This window comes from Coturnix japonica, chromosome 4, assembly GCF_054131305.1.
Source record: "Coturnix japonica strain WE chromosome 4, WE-NBRP24, whole genome shotgun sequence".
In the NCBI taxonomy this organism is placed as follows: domain Eukaryota; kingdom Metazoa; phylum Chordata; class Aves; order Galliformes; family Phasianidae; genus Coturnix; species Coturnix japonica.
The window spans coordinates 59,116,851-59,140,275 of record NC_140666.1 but is presented as its reverse complement, the minus strand read 5'-3'; the positions used below and the strand labels follow the sequence as shown (position 1 = coordinate 59,140,275).

General features: G+C 39.2%; 1 protein-coding gene across 2 annotated transcripts in view; it reads right to left on the bottom strand.

Moving 5' to 3' along the window:
• Positions 1 to 201: 201 nt before the first annotated feature.
• ARSJ (arylsulfatase family member J) overlaps positions 202 to 23,425 on the bottom strand; it is a 39,635-nt gene continuing 16,411 nt past the window's right edge. Inside the window, exons 2-3 of one of the 2 annotated variants that reach the window (XM_085547023.1) lie at positions 2,701 to 2,800; positions 202 to 2,594 (exon numbers count right to left, since the gene is read on the bottom strand). In XM_085547023.1, the coding sequence (XP_085403149.1) occupies positions 1,405 to 2,478 (1,074 nt within the window). In that variant the 5' untranslated portion in view covers positions 2,479 to 2,594; positions 2,701 to 2,800 and the 3' untranslated portion in view covers positions 202 to 1,404. Of the gene's footprint in view, positions 2,801 to 23,425 lie in introns of both variants that reach the window. The other variant, XM_015861943.3, reaches the window with a different exon arrangement.

The following is a 23,425-nucleotide window of genomic DNA, read 5'->3' as shown; positions in this document are numbered from 1 at the left end:
CATACTAGAAGGAGGCAAAGGTGAAGAAGCTCTCAAATCATATACATAGCGGAAGAAGAAATTCTGCCTCGGAAGTTAAATGTCAAAATCATCATTGAAACAATGATAATAATAATTAAAAGTTTACCGAGTTTGTTTAAAGTAAACAAGGACAGAATTGTTAACTTCAATGTAAAAAAAGAGACAGACTACTTTCCTGAATGCCATAAAAATAAACTATTTTAATAGCCACATAAATAAAAAGTTTAAAGTAGACTTTTTCCCCCAAAACACAAAGATGGCCAAGCTTCTGTACAGAAACTCAACAATATTCACGTGACTACTTAATTAAATAATCACTCTGTTACATTCAAAATAACTGGAGGCAAATACATATTGAAATGATGTACCTGAATCATTCTCCTCTCTCATCCTAGCAGTGTCTACAGCATTTTCTTGTTTTACAGTACTCTGAGGATGGGTATCTGTTGAATAAAACTCTGAATGACTGAGTGAAAATAAAATTAAAAATAAAAGGAAAACCAAATAAACAACCCTTGCATCACCCACTAATTAAAGTTTTAATGGAAAACAAGAAAGTATTGTGAAAAATATTGGCCATTACAGTCCTTTTCAACCCAGGCCATTCTATGGAAGTATTGTGCTGTAAAATAAATTACGTCTTGCATATACTGTAGCATAGATATCTTAAAGTGTTTAAATATTACATTCACTTTGGTGATGTGCTTTTGGCTATGCCTATAATAAATTATACATGGCATGTGCTAGTTATTCATGTGTGCTGATAAGAACCTTCTGGTTTTACTACAAACGAGGAAAGGTTAGCACATTTAGGGAATTTTAAAAGTATTTCTCATTTATCCAATAGAGGCACAGTCTAATTCAAAGCAGCTTTCCTACTCTTGTGTTCCTCTTCCCAGCACCCCCAAAAAAGTTACCATTGGCTTCAATTTTTGTTGTGTTTTATAAATAAATGTCACAGGTTGATGGCTTACACTCTCAGACCTACAGAAGTTCTCAAGCTTGATTTTCCTTTCTCTCTATGAATCATCTGCCACTCCAGACTCTCAAAAAATTCTAACAAATTCAGGCAAGGAACAATCATTTGTCCATCAAAAATGGGCCTTCTGAAGTTAGGAGTAATTGTGTTCTTATCTGGAATGTAGTTGTGATGGAAGAGCACCATTTTACCATTTTTTGTAGAGGAGAAAGTCTGCCACGTGGATGTTTATGTATGTTTGAGGCAGTGTCAGGATATCTCGTCCTAGTGAAATTTGAGAACAAATTAAAAGATGACAGCTTTCCTCCATAGTGCAGAGCAGGCATTTCTGATATATTCAGTCAGAATTCAAGGAACTTGGGCCAAGATGTCTTAGGCTTGGCAAAAACTAGCAAGCTCAAAGTCTATCCACCAGCAAGACGTGATCGGCAATGTAATGACTGTCCTTTTTTCCGATTTGCTTTTTTCTTGTTCTTCTTTTGCTTATTAGCACCTTTACTTTTATCTGACTTTTTCTTCTTTTCATCCTCTTTAAACCATGGACCCCAGACTCCTCCATTCAGCTTTGGGTTACTCCGTGGGTCCTTAGGTGGGTACCGAACAGGAACCGCGGTCTTATTGAACTGTGAAAGCCTCCTCAACAGCTGTTTCACTACATCAGGATACTTTGAAGAGAGGTCCACCCGTTCATATGGATCAGCAGTTATGTTGAAAAGCCACACGGTTTTGCCAGCTGACCAAGAAACACGTTCATTATGCCAGCGGTTGGGGCCCACGTTGCTGAAGGCCTGTGGAGGAACCCAGTCGCTATATCCTGGATTTCCTGTCAGTAGTTTCCAATGATTCACTCTGATGGCAGACTGAATTGCAGTGTTCCAGATCCCATAGCCAGCCGCCCAAGACCCATTTTTGGCTTTGGTGTAAATTGGGTCAATGTTGTGTAAGATGTCTACCCGTGGAGAACGTCTGCCTTCACTAATGGTTTCCCATATATCATAACCATCTAACTGGATATCTTCATCAATCTGTCCTTCTGCCAGTGTGATCAAAGTGGGGAACCAGTCTGTGATGTGCACAAGTTCCTTACATACAGACCCTTTGTTTTTCAGAAGGGGGCTATGGACAAACCCAACAGCACGGATGCCTCCTTCCCAGTATGTCCCTTTGCTCCCTCGGAGAGGCCAGTTACTTCCTCCAGCCATTGGCTGCCCACCGTTATCTGAAGAATATATGATAATGCTATTGTCATAGTAACCGTACTTCTTTAAAGCAAGGGTTACGTTGTTTATGGCTTCATCCAAACAAGCTAGCATTGCAGCATATCTTCGCCTGTTTATGTTGTTTATGGATCGATAATGTTCAAAATACTTTCCCGGTGCCTGAAGAGGTGAATGAACAGCTTGGTAGGCAATATATAAGAAAATAGGTTTCCTGGGATCGTGAGAAGCTAAGATTTGTTGTACTTTTTGCGTGTACATCTGCGTTGAGTAGATGCCATTGTCGTGATCCCAAGCTGCATTATCATTCTCGTACAGGTCATAGCCACATATTCCAGGGCTGTCACATTTGAAGTGAGTGTAATAGTCACCGCTGCCTAAGAGTGAGCCAAAGAAAGTGTCAAATCCTCTCTGTGTGGGCATGCATTCTTTGCGATAAAACCCCAAGTGCCATTTGCCAACCATGTGTGTCGAATAACCAACCTCCTTCAGCTTCTGAGGTAGCGTGACGTTATCCAGAGGTAGGCAGTTGGGCTGGGTTGGCCGTATAATGGAGTGCTGAAGGCCAGTGTGTATCTGGTACCTGGGGGCAGGCAGGAGACAGACATTTGCATCAGGCAGGAAGAAAAGAAAACCCTCAGGCCCTTACCCATGGACACCCATGCATACAATGAAAAGAAATCTTTAAGTACGAAGTAATTTTCATTTGAAACATTGCAGAGTGCATATGTCAAAAACTAACAAGGTTATACTGTTAAATCTGCTGAAACAGGAGAATGGCATCTGTTTTGCTTCACGAGCATTTAGAAGAGTGGTTTCCCCCTCGCTGACCATTGGGCAACAATACTGAACAAGTAACATGACACAGCACATAACACACTCCCCTCCCTTCTGGCCTCATTTTTAGCATTTTAATTTCCTTGTAGCTGTGAGCAATGTCAGAGAATCTCAGAGGCAACATGCTGCCTGCAAACCATTAGTTAGGCATTACTATTTTAAAGCTAGCAGTCAAACTCGCAGGCTTTTTCAGTATCCCTCATATATAATAGAAACCCTAGAAAGCAGAACGATTGCATTGTTTTTCTGAGCATGAATAAGTACCAGGCCCAGCTCTCACAGCATGCACAATCCTGAAGCCCCAGTGATCAGATTTCTGGTGATCCATCATGCAATATGCATATGGGCGATGATTTAGCAGATATTGCTAAGATTATAACAACTGAGTCACTCATCAGCATGCACATGATGGGGCCTGGCTCTGCACCCCTTGGAGTCCAGAACACCTATAGTTCCATGCTGTGGCATTCATCTCCTAAGGAAGAGGCATAAGTATGTACGGACAGTGAGTTAGGGTTGCCTTAACTAAAAGGCAGTTTACTGTGAAAGATGTTTATAAGGAATCACTGAAAAGAAAGTGATAAATTAATCATGGATCTTTTGTTCAGCACTCATTTTCTGCCTATCTCTAAAATGTTTCCTGTCAGAAACTGAGTTAGTCAAAATATCTAGATAAACAGGAGCACTGACATTTTGAGATACATTTTTTTTTCCTCCACAGAAAGCTTCCTTATGTCACCATTTCACAATGATTATAAAAAAATATTTTGATGAATAGAGTTTTTACAGTACCTCATGATCTGATAGTGGTAAACAGTTACAGTATATACCTATACTGCACTTGGAAACTGCAAGAGCAGTATATTTAAAGGGTAGGATAATAAATCCTGCAGCATAGTCTACAAGAAAAGAACATGTATAGTATCCATAACATTGGAAAATAAATTCAGCATAGGCAATAGTAACAAAAACTAAGCACAAGATGCTACAAATAAAATTTATCAGCACACTATAAACCAAAGGAGGCTTGTCCCTGACTTTATGAACAGATGAAATTCTCAGCCATGAGTAGAACTGCTGGGTACCTCCTTACTCTGAATCCTCCTCAAAAATACTATTTTGTGATAGTAGGAGCTGGGACTTCCTGACACACTCTGCTAATATTGCCAACCTGATTGGTCTCCTGAACTATTTACAGAATTAAAAACATTAGGCTCTGCCGGTCCATAAATAACAGCCTGCTTCTATACATCTGCCTGGACAGCATCTTAGTAGGCAACATAGATGTCCTTAACGCCTGCCAAGCTGTAATAATCATGCTAACTTCCATTCTATTCTTGGACTTTTGTTATTTTCACATAACCAGAAGGTGTAGTCCAACTAAATAATTGCAGAAGCTTTGGGTGTTGCACTCCTCTGCTTTAAGCAGCACTGCTTCCCTTTATCTCTCCAGAACTTATTCAGAGCACTGTTTCTATCGATCTGTAACTAGTTTGCACATCTGGAGCCCTGCCATCCAGTTGTCCCAAAACTCACAGGCTGGTGCTGAGATAGGCCAGACTGCAGTAGTTACAGTGCACTTCCAGAACTATGGGTTTCTGGGCTTTATGCTTCACTTCCATGAAAGAAATGTCATGCACAAACAAATATCCACATCATTCCCATGATTTGAGTATTGCGTTTTTCTTTCATAACAGGTAAACTACAGCAAGGAAACCACAATGAATAATGGCAGTGCCCCATATTTCAGTTCACTCACTGAGAGCCCTCAGGGGACTATGCTCAGAAGACATTTAATTTCCTTCCCCTTCTCTCTCCCCCTGCCTTGTTCAATTCTTTCAACAAATTCCCCTCATTTGATCTGACTGAAGCTCCCACCCTGCTATTCTAGTGCACAGTTCTTGCCTTTTTGATCCCCATCAGACTAAAGATCATCACCCAGCCCCAGATGGGCAGTTTCTCCCGTGACACTAATTTTGCTGGAAGTCAGAATTTTCTTTACAGTGATGTTGGTGTAATAGAGACCCTGCTACCCCTTGACACAGAAGCAGAATGTGAGGGGAATGGGCAACGGCAAAGCACGCTGCACACTAAGCTGCTCCTTGACAAAGCTTACACAGCAAGTACGAAACTCATACAAAGTTAATTCACATAAAAAATTCATAACCAACACACAGATTTCTCAGCCAGGACTTTTCAATTATATATATCCAAGCATGAAATTCCTATACTGCTTATCTGAAAAATACTGAACCAAGAAAATATCTAGAATTAGCCTCAGTTATTACACTTTATTCTAAGTTAATACACATTATTCTAAGTAAAATATCTGAAATACAGCAGTGCATCATGTTGCAGTAAGTTATTCAGCATGCTGGTTATAATACACGGTCTTTCTCAAATTCTGCTTTCATGTACTTTTGGTATGTTTCCCATATGTGTATGAGTCTGGTACTTATGGCAGATATGCTTCTGGATATACATACATGCACACACACAAATAGATAAGTACACACAAATTGACTTATGTAAATAATCACTTTTAAGTTAGAGTATTTCAACTGCAGAAATGTCCCAATGGAACAGCAACCTATAATTATCAGGACACTCTTCAGTATCACAAAAGCAGTCAGGATTTGCTCACTTTTCTGTGCTGCATGCCCTTCTAATAGATCCATAATGCACCACAATTACTTTTCCAGTGAAAGGATTTTATTTTCAAAGGACTTGCAGATGTTTCATGAGAAAACAAAGCAATCTGAGCAAAGACAGTGATTGTATAGAAGTAAATGGCATAAGAACATAAAGGAAAAGTATTTCAAAATTACCATTTTGAAACTGTATTTAGACTGTGCAAAGGAAGAAAAAAATGAGCATGGCAAAACATAAAGGAAATAAAAGGCACATGCTGACTGAAATTTGAAAAATCCTGTTCTTGTTAAAAAAACAAAGCAACCAAAAAACCTAAGTAAAATTTATTTGCAATGTTCAGCTAATAACATACCTACTGAAAATTATTAATTACAAAAAAGGTTTTGGGGTTTTCTTTTAATTATTCCTCACCACTTGGCATGTCTCTGCATAGTGGATTTTGTACTCTCGTTTTGATTTTATTGGAGTGGAAGTTGTTCAGATGTTTACAGTAAAAACATTGCAATAACTGTTCCAGCTAAGGGAGCTGTGTAGCACTAGCCGACTGTTACAGAATTGTTTAACTGCTTGTAGTGGAAACTTGAAAAACACAGACTCCCAGAGAGAGTATCTTGGTGACTTCATATGACCTTTGGTTCTCGAATGCAGAGAGAAATATTTTGGAGGTTTCTTAAATTAAATCAACAAACAAGCAAATCCTTCATCCTGGGTTTGATACTGCTTTCCAATGTGATTTCCCTTCCTGTCTCAATCTACAAGGATATGCAGCTAAGCCAGTGGCTTGTATATTACTCCTACTCTCTCTCTCTCTCTCCCAAGGTGCAGTGACCATTAAGTTGCTGAAGGTCAACTATACATTCAGGTGCTGGAGTCTTTGTGGATATAAATCCCCACGGAGACACTAAAGTCAATTTGACCTGAACCTGAGGAATGCATGAGCGTTTGGAGTCCTTAGTAATGCTAAATTACTTCTCCACTTTTCATCTGCAGAACAAACCAAATTACAGAAGTAGATCAACGACACTGATCTTCGTAAGTTTTCACTGCTATTCAACTGAAGCAGAGAGCAAGACTAAAGGTCGGTAGGGGAGAGAAGTTCTCTTGGCATGTCTCAACCCTATGGTGTTTATGGAGTCTTAAACATATGTTCATCAAACCAGTTTCCTTCAAAAACATCTTAAGGAGTTTTCTATTGAGCACTTTCCCCTTAACTTCGTGGTAGGCTCTCTATCAAAAAAGCAGCTCAGATGCTTTTGATTTTGTAATGTGAATGTAAAAAACTACTTTTAAGCTTTTGTACTTTTAAAATACCACATTAATTGTCTTCAAAGCAGAATTCTTTCAAGGCTCACTGAAGATTAACAAAGAAGCAGTTTTAAGTTTCTAATTTCAGGGACTTTTGCTAGAATGTAGAAAAATTATCTTCATTATGTTTGCATATCTTAGAAAAAGTTGAATAAGTTTTCTCAGATTTTAAAATAAATTACAGCCTAGGATTCCAAACAGATTGTTTAAAAAGGAAAGAGTCTGAGAGTGATAGTACTGAGGTATACATGCTGAATTAACAAAAAGAGTCATTACTGATCATTACACACTTCCTTGTTAAAGTAAGAGGTTTAACAACTGCTAAAGAACAGGCTGTGAAACCGGACCTCTTACTGTTTATATAAGGATAGTTTGAAACTCAGCTATTTAACTTGAGTGAAGAATGCAGGAATCAGTGACACTATTTTGCATGCTCCCCCTCCTCAGAGGTCCAAGCTTGTGAGGAGAAACAAACACTAACACCCCACAAATGATTAGAAGGAGGACTCAATGACCAGCAAGAGTGAATAAACATAATAAGGGCCTCTTTATAGTGGACTAGTCTTTAGCATTCAGTTTACAACCCCTGATTTTTTGAAAAAGCTGTGAATTTGGGCAGCTGTTTTTACTCTCACTTAGCTCAAAGTTGGTTGGAGCTCTGTCAGGCATTTATTAGCAAAGCTGCAGCTGTGCAGAGGCCCTTCTGCTCCCAGCCCTCCAGAGAAGCTGCGGAAAAGCATGGCAGCAATATGTAAACTTCCTGATCAGCCACTGACCAACGTGAAATCACAAAAATGTGATATTACACCCATAATATTTGCCATACAAGCTAAATGCTTTATACTGAATCTGCTTAGGATTCTAAAACTCAAATTTCTTTGGTGAGAGAAAAATCAGGCAGTAGACATCTCAGCATTCTTCAGGAACCTGTTTTAGACCAGGTTAACCAAAATCTGATAAAATATCCTTTCTCTTCAGTACTGTCTGTGTCCAGTTCCATACTATATGTTTTCTACATACTGCCACGGAAGTCTTGATTTTTGAGCAATTCTCAGAAACAATCTTTGTTTTGAGACAGTTGTTCACTAGAGATGAGCTATGGCTGGAGGAATCAGAGGAGCTGATCCTCAGCACCATGTCACAGCCTACGAACACTGGTTAATTTTCTAGAAATCTGAGGATGACAAAGACCATCCACTTTCCAAAATAAAACATAGTCCTTATGATCCCTGTGGTCCTGGTTCCCAACTGCTGAACTGATGAAATGTTGAGCATAGGCTGGGATGAGACCTGGGGGGCTGACAAGAAGCAGCCCAGGAAAGGCAGGGAAGGCAGAGTGACCCTGAACACAACCCTCATCCACACAATGATTTATTAATGGACTAAGAATTCCACAGGTTTTTTGTCCAATTACCCTTTTCTGAGGAGCTGGAGGCATTCAGGTATGCTTATTTAACTGAATGGCATTTGGAACCTTAGCCTCAGAATCATTTGGAAATTCTGATCTCATGTAAGCCCTGACATTTGGTCATCTAAATAATGTCCTTACACAACTATACTGAGCACATATTTTTATCATCTGGCACCTAGAAATGCCACCCAGAGCTACTTTAACAAAAGTAAACATTTATCAATAGCAAGAGTTAGAGAAACTTTCAGTGATCACCTTGCGGTGGCTCAGCAGCCCCAGGACTCTGCAGCTAAAAAGTGGGAGAATCAGCACAGAAAATGCTGCTCCTTGTGGTTTTGTATTTGGCCAATTTTGCATCTTGAGCATCTGCACCAGTGGTCCTCTCTTTTATCTTGCCCACCTCCTGCAGTCACCCCAGCAGGGAGGCAGAGCACAGGGAACAACAGGAAGAAATCTCGTCTCTAGGGTAGCTGGTTCTAAAGGAAAGATAGCTCACTACAGAACCAAGCTGAGAGATAGAAGAAACAGAGACCTTTTACCTGCATTTCCTTCAGGTTCCCCCTGTTTTTAAGGGGAACTTTGTGCAATGAAAAATAAAAACAGTGTAATTGAACTCAAGCAGAAGATTCAACTTTAAATCAGCCCATGCAATTAGTATTTTCATGCATTAATTCCTATTCTTCAGAAAACATTACTAAGCTCTCATCATACCCACTACTAACCTTCTCTGCCACCGAGACAATTTATCTGCTCAAATGGGAGTACAAAAAGGGGAAAGGAGAATGTGGGAGTAAGAAACAGCTGGAATGCATGTGTGTATGTGCAGCTATTGTTTTCTTTGCAAGAGATTGCTGCAGCTGTGGAAACAGAGCACAGTGCTTCCAACTTTATTACTGAATGTTATTCATTTCGGAAGAAAATAGCATAAGATGTCATAATCAGCACTCTAGGTATCATGTCTACATGTAAATGACATGAAGACAATTTGAATAAAGGCTCTATGCACACCAACCATAAATTCAGACATTTCCACCAAATTCTGTGCTCTCAGCAAAAACAGATTTCTTCGGATTTACCCCTAATAAGCGTGTTACAAGGAAAAGAAATATGCTGTGGTGAGTTTAGAGGTGTATTGGAGCTGTACAACAAGAAAAGAAGGTCACATAAGCAGGCTGTCCCCATGTGTTTCTCTGAAGCTAAGGCAAGCAAGTTGGAAAGGAAACCCCATTAATTAGTACAAGATGAAATTCTCCGTCCTGCTCCAGTTGTTTCTGCAGGAAGGAAAACAGAAGAATATGACATAAAGGGAGTCTAAAAGCAACAAATTGCAGTGCAGAACAATTCTCCCCTCGGGTACAATAAAATGGTCCATAGACTCTGTTGCAAGCACTGCACACAGCTGGAGCAAGACCAGCATGTCAGAACTGGGACACAGCAGTTGGCACTAGTCTCTGTGCTACAGCACTTCACTCCTGAGCACAGAGAGCATGTAGGTGGCCTTCATCTTACCCTCTATGTGTGCGCTGCTGAGCTTTGACAACATACAGCTCAGATGCTATTAATATCCTGGACTAGGCATGTTTGCAGATGGGTAAATTTCAGTGACTCTTCAAAGCATACTGCCTAAAAGAATAGGTGTCTGATACCACAGGTCTCTTTACATGACTGGAGCAAAAGTAGTGCCATCTAACTGGGTGAAATATTTTAAAAATCTTGAAGTTTAAACTTACAATCTTGTGACAGCTTAGGAAAAAGTATCTATCTGAACACTGGAAAATGACCTTGAATGACTGAGGACAAAATGACAAGATACAGAATAAAGGCTAAAAGCTACCATATCATTTTATATGTAACTTGAGAGAGATAATTGCTTTATAATTAAATAACATTGTGGGACTGAAAAATCAGTTTTATTCAAAGACTCAGACACACTTAGGGTATTTTAGATGTCTTCACACAACATCCGAATGGTGTTTAAGTTATCATTTCCTATTAACGATTGAACAACTACATGAACATGGCATTTATGAGTGTGACACTGGAAACTGCCATACTTTCATTGCTTTACTGATCTGAAGTATATCATACACCAGCAAGTTTCTTCCAAATCCTTAGATTAGGCTTTAAGACTTAAAATTAGAGATAAATTATTACCGAGAGTATGCTAATCAAGCCACAATCTCCTTTTAGTGTCTTAAGGCAACTACCATGAAAAAGAAAGACTGAGTTCCAGTCCCCTTAACTAATATGTAGCTACTTAAACAGAAAAATCAATTCCATTAATTTCAATTTATTTTTTTTTTCCCCTCAGTGTCATCAAGATGCCAAAATGAGCCCCAAAATTAATGGGTGAAACTCCTTTTCTATTGCAGAGATCAGGAAGACTGATTAGGAAATATTCTTAGATGATTGCCTGTCATCTCATCTTCACTGTTCTATTTGTTCTGCTTAATGCACTGTCATATAACATTATCACAAAACATGTACATTTACATCAAAAGAAAAAAGATTATCTCTTCTTTCATCTCCCACATATCACACAGCAATCCAACATGGCAGGTTATTCATTTAGAGTAATGAGATATACCTGAGCATTTATGTTGAGGGCTTAATTACACATTAATACTGTTGAATACATTATGAAATGATGAACTGCTATTCAAAAGTAAAAAGAAAGAGTGCACAATCCACTTATTCCACTTAAGCAATATTAGGTTTCACACTGACTGCAGTGCCTACCTAGGTACTTCATGTTCAAGATCCTTAACACCAGCTGCATTCTTGTCAGCAAGATAAAGATGCCTTCTACTGTTGTCTCTACAGGTGTCTTGGGACAGATGCATGCCAGAAATGGTTTCATGCCATGCCAGAGCTTCTGCTAGAACTGAATTCATTTCCCAAGAAAAGCTGCAGCCCTTACTGCATGAACAGTTTTATCCATATTGAACTGAAATGCTATCTGACTTTTCAACAACACAGATAGTTTGCTGTAGTGAAACTCACTGGCAACAGCAGTGGCAATGAATCATCAGCAAAAAGAATAATCTTGATGTGCAACAGAGGGCCAAGAGGCAAGAGACACACTTCCCTTTGGGTTCCATGCAACTTTAAGCCTGAGCTTTGAAAATGAATTCTAATCTTTCAGCCCTTCTGATGCTTCCATATTAGTTCCTTAGTCTTCTGTGTTTCTTGTGCAGCAGAGACACTGTAGCCGATATTCACAGTGGACTTTTTAGTCTTCAGGTCCAAACATGGTAGGATGTGAAGGAGCATCACCTTAATTCTAAGATCACTTGGCAACAGGATTTTTTAAAACACAACACTTACAAACATCTACTTATTTAGTCTGATTACTAGTAGTCATCCACACATTGTCACATACTGCTAGCTACCAAATGAGATCCTACTGCCACACTTAATTCAGACTGTTGATACCACTGTTGGATTTCCCTTCTACTTTCCAATTAACTTGAGAAATATTGCATTAAAATCCCTTTATTTTTTTATTTTTACTTTTATTTTAAGAATTGATTACAACACACAAGTCCTTTTTGCCTAAGTTAACAGCTGGTGTTAAAGTCAGAGTGTGCAGTTCCTGATGGAATCATGAATTAAGATAAAGTAGTATGTTATCAATCTGGGTCCCAGAAAGTTTCTTGATTGACAACATAGGAAAATGAAGCATCTTTGTTTATTCACACAAGAGATTCAACATGGAAATCAAATGCTTTTGCTGCCATTATCTGAACAAATGGATGTAGCTGTAGGTGTGCTTCTGTTACAAGAAGGAAGGAGTGGGGAGCAGTGTTTCAGTGCTGTCAGTCATTTAAGGTGACAATTTTTAACTAACACATAGATATTAAATACTGTATAATATGGCATAAAAAGGGAAGTTAGATGCCTGTATTCAAAGCATTTCTTTCTTAAGGGATTTTCAAATTTCTGGGATACAACAGAAGCATGAAGACAGACTGAACTCTTTTCCCACATACTCCAGAATGCTGTGGTGGTCTGTTTCTTTCTCTGTTAAGAGCTCCATGTGCTGGGACTAAGAAGGAGCCAAACTTCAACAGATACTACGCCCAGCTCACAGCAACACTTCCCTTATAACAGAAGAAAGTACTAAAATGCCCCTAAGATTCAGCTTTCACAGCTGCATCAGATAAGACAGCATAAAGCCTGGAGCCTGGCACTTCACTGGACTGTTATCTGCTCATGTACCAAAAAGATCCAAGTTTCTGTCCATGCATTTTTGCCCACTTTAGGAAAAGGCTGGGGAAAAGACAAGGCAGAGCAGAAGCTGCAGTGAAATTGGGGGTTATTAGCTACATATGTGATGGCTGCAAGGGTGTCAGGCTATGGGGTGCAACAAAATTTCTTACCACCACCACCCAAGAGAACAAACTAATATGGGGCTGAGGTTTATAGAACATCTGTGGTGTTGGCTCTCAAGCAACTGAATAATGAATTGGTCTGGACAAATTCTTCTTTATTTCCCTCCCATACTCTAAGGAATACAATAAGTAGCACTGTCTTGAATGTCACTGCTGCACACTCTAATCCCTTCAAACAGTAATTTCTCATTTATTTTGCTTCTCTGTAACATCTTATTATACTGGCTGCATAGTGGAAGTACCCAAAAGCCTCACAGAAATTGAGGCTGCAGAGAGAAGTGAGGCTGAGTAATAAAATGGAGTATTAGGTTGGGTGGGAATCTAAACAGGTGCCTACACAGTGCAAGTCCCCCCCAAAAAATCCTGAAACAACATATCTGACATATACAGCAATTACACCTAAAAGCAGTCAAAGCACCTATAAAACAATTTCTATGATATATAAATGTTTTTATGAAACTATGCCTTATTTAAGATGTTAGTAGGTAAGTCTGATCCCAGACAAAATACCTCTAAAATGACTCATGTAATAGAGTGACACAAGCATAAATGAGGTGGAAACTGGACACATACAAAGTTTCAGCAGTATGCATTCAGTATATTAAACACTAAATACAATCAATGCTGTCAGGGTCGTATGCTTGCCTTCTGTGGAGTTTTTTCCCCTTTGGATGAAAACACTGGTTTGATAGAGTGATATTAGCATTACATACCTTACGATAAGTGATTTCAGGAGAGATACCTCCTTGGAAACACAGACCACTTGTACTGAGGCAAGAAGCATACTCTCCCATACGTATAAAATTCTTCACTATATTGAGAAAGAACTTCAAGGTAACCTGGCAGAGGGATTATTGGCCTGATTCACACAAGAAATCCAAAGATGAATTTTTCAATGAATGGCACTGGTTCAGAGCTCTAATTTTGGTCTAGCTGCAATTTCCATACCTACAAGAACTCAAACGGTCAGTGCCAGATGGACAATTGTGTGATTCATTTTATTCTACAGTCAAACCCAGAGATATTCATATACTCACACTTATCTCATTCAGCTGTGTACTGTTCTTATTCCTGAGTTCACTATGACCAACCCACATATATTATGCAAAAAAGGGTAAGCAGCAGTTATGGTGTTTTGTCACTTACTGATTGCATATATCGTCATGGCTCATGAATTTCCATCACTAACTTCAACACTTGGCAAAATCAATGTAATAATGTAAATCAAAATCAATTAAGAAAAACTGAAGTCATTTGTCATCTTTTGGAGTGTGTGGCATTTACCTTTCAAGGGTTTCTTTGGAGTCATGAGAATCAAAATCCATTTAAAAATTAAAAATAAAAGGCAAAAGTAGTAGTTATTTGGGAAGCATCAGTTATTAAGGAGAGAGAAAAGAATTTTCAGCATTTAGTAAAGCATATGTTTCAGTGAATAACTATAGAGCTCTGACACTAGAAAACCCCTTTGTATGGATTTTCCACATCTTAATTTTATTACTTATTTTCTTCTAATTAACTCTCTTAATTCCCATAAATTCCATGTAGACAGAAGAGCTTTCTGGGATGGGATGGATTAAAACTCTTGCTGTTTTCTGAGCTGATGCTTAAATGCACTTCCACTGTTTGCAGCACCACAGAAATTGAGAAACTAGACTGTGAATATGTTTATACCTTAGACACAAATAGGTGCCTAATGGGATTTCCAAAACCATGTCCCTAAAACTCTAAGAAAATAATGCAAGTTACTAAATACACAACTAAAAAGTTTACTGATTTCCAATCCACATCAGTCTGCATCATTAAGACCTCTAAATAACTTTGTAAAATCTGGATCTTCAGGGTTTTTCTGGAGCCCTTACAATGTCAACCAGGACAACTGAATTTGTTAAGGCAAACATAAATTTAGCTATACTTCTGTGTGCAAGGGGAAGTCCTTAGAAACAGCATGGCAGTTTTTAAACGAGGAAAAAATAGGTACATTGACCTATGGACACTTATTTTGGACAAAGAGTACTGGTAAACTGTTTTCTGTTTTATAATGTTCTCTTCACAATAGAACTACATTATAGTTAAGGAAATGTGAATTACTTCGTTATCTCTCCTTTCTTTAACGAGGCCAACAAAGAATTGGTTTTCTCAGTGTTTCCAAATGAAAACAATAATCTTCAAAGTGAAAGCAATTCCTACACATTTGATCTTCTACCTTATAGTATCTTGTGGGAGCCAAACATTTGTTAAACTTGAAAATAACAAGACCACAACCCACCACCCCTTTCCAAGCACAATTAACTACATGGTAATTACTCAATCAGTGGCAAATAACTTGTCATCAATGCCTTTATAAAGTTAACAGCCATGGCAATAACACCAAAATTAACAAAATGCTAAACATTCAGGGTTTATTCTCCTTGGTTTTAATACTCAGCTCCCTGTGGGAGAGGAATAAGGGATCTGTAAAGGGAAGGAGAGGAAAGAAAACAAGGTCTCCTTTGTATCTGCCATGAATAAGGAGACAAAATATTTCTTCCCTTTCTAGGAGTCAAGAATGTGCTGAGGGTGGGGAAAGTAATTACAACCAAACACACGCATAGCAATTTGTTGACAGTGCATAGTATTGTCTGCGGTACAAGAGTGCAACATGACACAGAGCCTGAAGAGTGACAGCAGAACAGCGCATTAATTTCATTAGTATAAGGCTTTTCCCTTCACTTGTCCAAGGGTAACTCAGCACCAAAGAACTGTTGAATGTGCCTTGGTCTTCCAGCCTCAGCCCTGGACTCCAAAATGGCATACAAAAAACCTGCAGTTAGGTTCAGTGTCATAGGGATGGGAAATAAGAGCCCTCAGAAAGCCAGCTTCACACAAGGCAATGCAAGAAAAACAAGAACACAGTTGGGTGCATGATGGCAACTGGTTTCCAGGAACAAGTGTTTTAGTGTTGTCCATTTTTGTTATAGATTTTTATCCATCTATACTTAGCAAACCTGAAACTTCCTGTACTGCACTTCCTTACCATAATACAATTCAAGCTCAACAAGCCATTGCCAGCTTTGCAAATGCTTGCTGGGATTATCAAAGATCAGTGAACTAGGTTTCTCACAAGGGAACAACAATTTGGTGGCAAACTAGTTTTCAGCAGCTGGTCACATCGAATATAGCTTGCAAAGGATGCATCCAGCCTATGAACAATAGAACTGAAATACATTCTGAAATTGCACACACCATGAGACAGTTGCAGAAAAAGCATGGTTGGACATGCTTTCACTTAAAATACTTAACTACTGAGATTTGGCTACGTGCTATCAAAGGAAGTTTTATTCTGACATTTTAGGTTTTTGTATGCCACATAAGCTCCCTTTCTCCCTTTATTTTCATAGTAATATCTAAATATTTAAAGTGAGAGGTCTTTGAACTATGTTTCTATGTTTGAACTATGTTTCTGACCCACTGACCAATTTTCAATTGTCTCTTCGTAGATGAATCACATATCCTTTGAGAAATTAATCACCCTCATTTATCAAACAAACAACCGTATTTCCATTTGTTGCCAATGCTCCAGGTCAATTTAAAGGCCAATACATTTTCACTTACTATCAAGAAGCTTCACAAACTCAATTCATTTTTCATCTCTCTTAAGTCAGCCACTCCCAAAGTCACAGGCAGAAAAGGAATAAAGGAAGAATATCTCTCCTTTCATTGAGGTTAATGTAAACTCTAAATTCCACCAGAGAAATAAAAATATGGCTGTGTATATCCACATGTGTTACTGTGTGGAATTACAGGTGACAGACACACAGGTTAAGACTATCCCAGGCTAACATTCAGTGTTTCATGAAAAAACACAATTTTATAGTGTCATGAAAAGATAAAAATATATCTAACAAAGGACAATTTTTAGCCTATCAACAAAATTCATAGTTAAGCATGTGTGGATTAACTACACTTTCTGGAATCTTCCAGACTGTTCAGGTTCAAACAATATGAAAGTATTTTTTCCTCCACTTCTGCACATGATTCCACTCTTGTTCTTGAGTGAAAAAACCCATGCTTGAAATTATGGGCCAGTTGCAATTCTCCAACCTAATCTATTACAATTGGTTTGACAAGAGAATATCTGCTTTTCTTCTGAGATCACCTGCATTCCCTTAACAAAAGCTGAAATAGCTGTTCAAACTGTTTTGCAGTTGAACTCAGAATGAAGACTTTATCTTCACTATGATTTAGAGTACTTTCTTATGACAAAAACTACTCTTCACTTCATTTGTTCCAGAAAATCATCACTATTCCTGCCAAGCACATACACATGCTTTGCATCAACAACATTTAGAATCTACATTAGAATCCAAGCCTTGCGGGGTCCCTGCGGAATCCCATGGCCCAGTATAAAATGGCCCTCAGAGACTCACCTACAAGTTTAGGTAATTGCCTTCTGCTCTGCTTACACATTTTTGTTTCTCCATAGATGTCACTGCTTTGCTCAAGGTCCTACTTTGGTCCCTGCAAGATTTCATTAATTCCCTGTGTCCCCACAGATGTCATCATTCCAACAGCTACAGGACTTATAAGCAAATTTCTCATTCTCTCTTTGAGTCTACAAATTGCAAGATGTGTTATTGAGACAGGAAATGAAAAACAACATCCTAGCATTACAAGTTTCAAATCACAGAATGACCCAGGTTGGAAGGGACCTCAAGGATCATGAAGCTCCAATGCCCCCTGCCTGGCAGGGCCACAAGATTCCATGTTTACTAGATCATTTTGCCAGGGTCCCATCCAGCCTGGGCTTGAACACCTCTAGGGATAAGGCACTGTAAGGTGGAATGACACAAAGATGATAACAAAGATGGTAACAGATATTCAAAAGGTTATTTATAGGGAAAAACTCACAGATACAGAAGCCTTCACTGGGAAACACTGAGGCAAACTCCACCACGGAGCAATCTTCAAGAGATGCTGCCTTAGTGGTGGTCAGCCCTTAAATGAAGTCTAGAGGAGGTGGAGTCAAGCTCCACCCCTTCTGGGAGCACAGCTAAATCACTCTCACCTGTGCTCCCACAGCTGACCTGTCACCTGCCTCAGCTGATTAATCAGAGGTTCAGGCTGCGATTACCAGTTTCCCATACCAGTTTCCCATACAGGCATCTGCAGCCTCTCTGAGCAGCCTGTTCCAGAACCTCACCACTCTCCTAATAAAGATTTCCCCCTAACATCCAACCTAAATCTTCCCTCTTTCAACTTAAAACCATTTCCTCATGTCCTGCTATCATCAGCCCTTTCAAAGAGTTGAAACCGCTCTTGATTATAGGTTCCCTTCATGTACTGAAAGGCTGCAATGAGGTCACCCTGCAACCTTCTTTTCTCCAGGCTGAACAAGCCCAGCTCCCTCAGCCTGTCCTCATAGGGCAGATGCTCCAGCCCCTTGACCAATGTGTGACTATTATGGAGATACTGACTAGCCCACAGATGGGAAAGAAATACTTAGATTAGCCTGCTGGACAAGTGGAAACACATGAAGTACACTATACCTTTTAATAATAGCCAAAAATGCATATACTCTCTTTCACCCTCTCACCAGAAAGAATGATTTCTCCCACTCACTCCCTCAAGAATGTGCTTACAAAATTCCACTTCCCCTGACTCAATTACTCCAACTTCAAAATTCTTCCCAATTATGGCCATGTTTTCAGTTGCTTCTTTAAACTGTGTTTGATGGCTTCCTACTACCTGAAGATAGTTTATTTTCTAGAAAAGAAACAAAATAAATGAAGCACTATGTCTGCACATTGCTCCTTCCATCCTCAAGCAAACTGGGAGCTAAGCAAGCAAAATGCAAACTTGGGAAATGTGGGATCTCTACTGATTTGTCTTGAACTTCCTACAAATTACATGTCTTTGGACATGTAGAACAAACAATAGAGAACTCGGTGTTAAAATGGTACTGTATCATCTTGAGATGTTCCTCTTCCTACCCTCTCTCAGAGATTGCCAGAGAACATTTGCCTTGGTCATAGCAGTACTCTCTAGTACAGAGCAGTAACCTCTGGTTTCAGAGGTAGGACAAAATTCAACAGAGCATCTTAGGTCACACAGCTTGGCTCAAATAAATTTGACCATCACAGCTCTTCATTCTTATCAAACCAAAATAATCCAGTTCTCCTACAGAATAGTGTGATGCTGGCCTTAATGATGTTGCTAAAACCACGTGAAAATCCTTCATAGAAGCAGCTACGGAGGGGCAAAATAGTAGTCTCTGCTTTAAGACCCAAGTAGCTACAGTTTCCATGGTTCGCTGACTTCTCCCAGAGTCTGTGATGACAATTACAGATATGGAATTTCTCATCTTTACCTCTCTGAAAACAGCTTTCAGAGCACAGATTACAGGGAAGAAGTAGAGAAGGAGGGGGAGGTCAGGCCCATTTTTCTGACTTCCCCATTTCCCTGTCACCCATCCCACGAGGCAGCATGCACTGCCAGCGGCTCTTTGCCCCACACAAGGGCAGGCAGTCCAGCCCATATCTCCCTCCTGGTCCCCCAGCCGACAGCAAAGTACTCTCTTGGCTGTGCTGCAGGCTGTCCTCCTGCTTCACTGGCTCTTGCATTATCATCCACCTACACAGATTAAGACATGGTTTCTTTCCTTCCTCACTTCCTTAAATAATGAATTGATGAGGTGCAAACTCAGAGGCAAGTGGTATCAGCAAACTCACAGTCTGTGAACAGTTTTTTCTTAAACCATAATGGCTGTGTGTCATACATAGTAAATAGGTTAAGTCATCCACTTCAGTGAAGGGAAGCAATCTGTTCTCTCTCTGTTCTGTTGCGCCAATCTCCAGGTGCACCGTGTGAGCAGAAAATGCTCGATTTTTCCAACAGGATCCTCATTCCCAGCTGAGGCTGCATAATGGGAGGGCACAAACAGCCAGCTCTACTGCATTCACTTCTCTGCTTTTTGTGTATTACCCATCTTAAGGTGCCTATCACTTACTTCAATGAACTGTTTGGGTTTATTTAGATTTCCTTACCTAGACGATTCATTTAAGGAAATCCACATTGTTACTGACAAGTGTATTTTGGAATGTTTGTATTAAAATCTTGTAAATAACTGCTTTACTGACTTTTAAACTCAGTTTCATCTAACTAACAATACAAAGGCAAACTAATGTAACAAACTAACAAATAAAATGATGCATCCAAATTGCACACCAATTACAAGGAACAGAAAATCAGCAATTCAGATATTCAGGATTTCACTTTGGAGACAGATGACATTTTCTCTCAGGCTCAGGTCTTTTCTTTCTTCCTGTGCCACAGAAGAGTTGGACCCATACTTGACATTATCAACATACTGCACTCTACTTTCGGCTCTTTGCCAGGTTTTTAAGACTACTGTGTGCTACCAAGAAATCATGATGAGTGCAGAAAATGTAACCATCTCCTAAGTGTCCTTATATTGCCTTTATTAACTTTCACATGCATGGAGACAATGTTGCTGCGACAGAAGGCTGCACAGGTTAAGCCCGATGCTGACATCACTTCCTCTACAGAATAAGAACACAAAGACAACCAGTAAATATCACCACATTCTCACTTCACTTGCATGTGTTGACTCAGTGTGATCCACGCAGCCTGCGCTGGGGTAGGAAATGAAGTCGAGGCACTGATAGTCTTTGGCTGAGAAGCTGGCACAGAATTTGTCTTTCCCATTGCGTTTCAGAACTGCAAGAATCACTAAAATAAATCTTTGTTTATACTGATTCATATTTTTCAGTAAACTCTTTGGAATTCATTTCAATGTTATCCCTTCCCTTTGCTAATGCTTCCTAAAATGACTGAAAATTAAGATATGAAATCTGCTGTGTTTGGGCAATTTGCATAAAATATTTTAGTACGCTTTTAAAGGATGTGTAGTTAAATTTATGCGCTGAGCCTAGTTCATTTAGACTCCAAATCTGAATGCTTTCCAATATGAAGTCACTAACTAGTCTACACTGGGCCACTGTGAACCTGGAATATTTCCATTCATGTCAGTGCAATTGATGCTAAGTTCCTAATTGCAAAGGGCAGGAGACTTCAATGCTTTGGAGGTTTGGGAGCAAGACAAGTTGACTGCAATTTAAGCACAGTTGTCAAAGCCCAAACTGGTGAAAGATTCAACTGAAAAGAAACCTGGTTATGCAGGAAAATGTTTTTAGTTTGGATGAGCACAGTATAGACATACGCAGTTTTCTGTACGGCATTAGCAGCTGATAAGCACAGAGCAGACGGCTGAGGGGAAACATTTTAATTCCATGCCTTCCTGGCCAGTGTTGCATCAGCAGCAACTGTTTCAGACATTTTTGCAGTATGGTAATATTTGCAAGTGCTTCCTTCAAAAAAAGAGCTCAATTTAATTCCAAGCGTGCAGGACTGTTTTGACACAAGCAATCAGCTGCTGCAAAAAGAGCAGATTCAGGACACACTTGTTCCATTTGCTAAATTCATAATTTCCCACATGCAAGCCAAGGGAATTAAGCTTGACAAGGGTGGGTTTCTAAGGATTTTTCTTCTTTTTTCAAGCCAGCTACTGCGGCCCTGTAAGCTGGTTGCCAGCAGACTGAAACTTCAATGGTGACAGCAAATATATATTTCAGAGAAGAATGGTGACAGAGAAAACGCAAACTTATACATACCCCTTGCTACCATTTTTTCTAGATACCAAAACTGTACTTGGCTTTCCGTATTTCATAATGTTCTCTTTCAAAACAGACACGAAATAGCACTTGCAAAAACTACTTCCAACTACATACGTGACGATTTGATATAAACCATTTTAAAACTAAAACCCTTCTGCCACGACTTTCATCTGGATAACAACTCCTAATGCAGTAGTTGTACCTCACAAAAATCAGGTCAGACAACACATTAAGAAGGTCCACAGACTTCTATTCTACGGACTGTTGGATCATCACTGCAGGAAAATGGCAGTAGCTCTCTCTAAGAGTAATGAATTTTTTAGTGCAGCAGTTTTTCTCTTAGGAAGTCTCTTTCAGGAATGCTAGTTCAAATGAAGATGCTGCCAGTTTCAGTTTTTAGGATATAATCTTGATGGCTTCAGTCTAGTAAGGGATGATTTTACCTGCTTTCTTCATCATATCCGTGTTCATGGAGAGGAAGAGGACAATTAAGAACATGGAACCAAAATCCATGTTGCCTGATAACAGGCAGCAATTCCATTTTTTGCCAAACACGATTCCAATGAAAATAAAGGGTATATTGCTAATAAAAACAGGTATTAGCCTGTTTTTAGCAGAGGAAACACCTGGAGCGTGACTGGCTATCTCTGATATTTAAAATCCAATAGTGATCTTGCAGGGAAAAAAAAATCCTTGCTGTTAAAAACCATACGTCTACTTCAAAAGAACTGTAAGCTTCAGAAGCTCTGTTAAGAAAATGCTTTTGTACATCAATGAGGAGAAACTCCTCTTTCCATTAATTCATCAAATTGTTCTTTCCTCAGCAAAGCAACTACAGTAATGAGAGTATTAATGAGTACAAGTGTACTCGCATTCTTGAATACTGTCAGGAGCTGTACCTGCCTATTATCTCCACAGCCTTGCATATGATTTATGATCACCTTGATCTGCAATACAAACAATTTCTTGCAAAGAAATATATTCAAGCAACTTTGTCTTGAAGGTCTACGTTTAGCCCCACCTACAGAGAAATTACAGCTTGTGAAGGACAAATCCTTCATTGCTCACTATGGGAAGTGCTTCTCAGCTTGTTCTGGCCTTATTTTTCCAGCTTTATCACAACAACATGGGCACAGAAAAGATTCTGCCCTTTAGATAATTTTAACTACCAAAATTGGCACTGCCATTTTGGCAATTTTTCACCTAATTTCTCCAGAGAAATACAACAACAACTAAAAAGTGGACCTATTCAACCTATTGTTATCTTTGTTTCATACCAAGGAGTGATACCCAATTAAAGCCTTGCACATCAGGATGCATTTACATGGCCCCTCTGACACAGTCGCACAAAAACAGATAATTATTCAGTTTGTTATGAACCAGAAAAAAATGCAGAAGGGAGAGCAGGAAAAGAAACCCATCAAAACACCATCAAACCCCAAACAAACACACAGGGCTTTAAAAGCCTGTGGCTGAAAAGGTGACCCAAAAGGCCAATACGATTTCCTTAACTAATCCTGAAAATATATTCAGGAAGTTCAGTTTCAAATTCTAAGATGAGGAATTTGGAACAAATATGTTTAAGCTACAAGCTTTTTCATTCTTAAAAATATATCCTTGAGGAGTAAGTAAAAGCAATTGGGTTTGCTACTTTTATGGTGATTCTTTTCATATGGGCTATAAATGCATTTTTAAGGTGAAATTTATACACAGTAAATTTCATTACCCATGCAGACTACAATTTGTGCTAGTAGAGCTGCTGCACTGCATTTTCGACAGGAGGATCAAAATCCAAACTGAACATGAACGAGAGGAACAGCCTGAACTAAAATGGAAGGCAATTCAATGACAACTGCAAAGCAGGGCTTTTAGGTAGCAATAACCAACTGCACAGGTAGAAGAACATTTTTTTTCCCCTCCTCACAGAATCATGACCC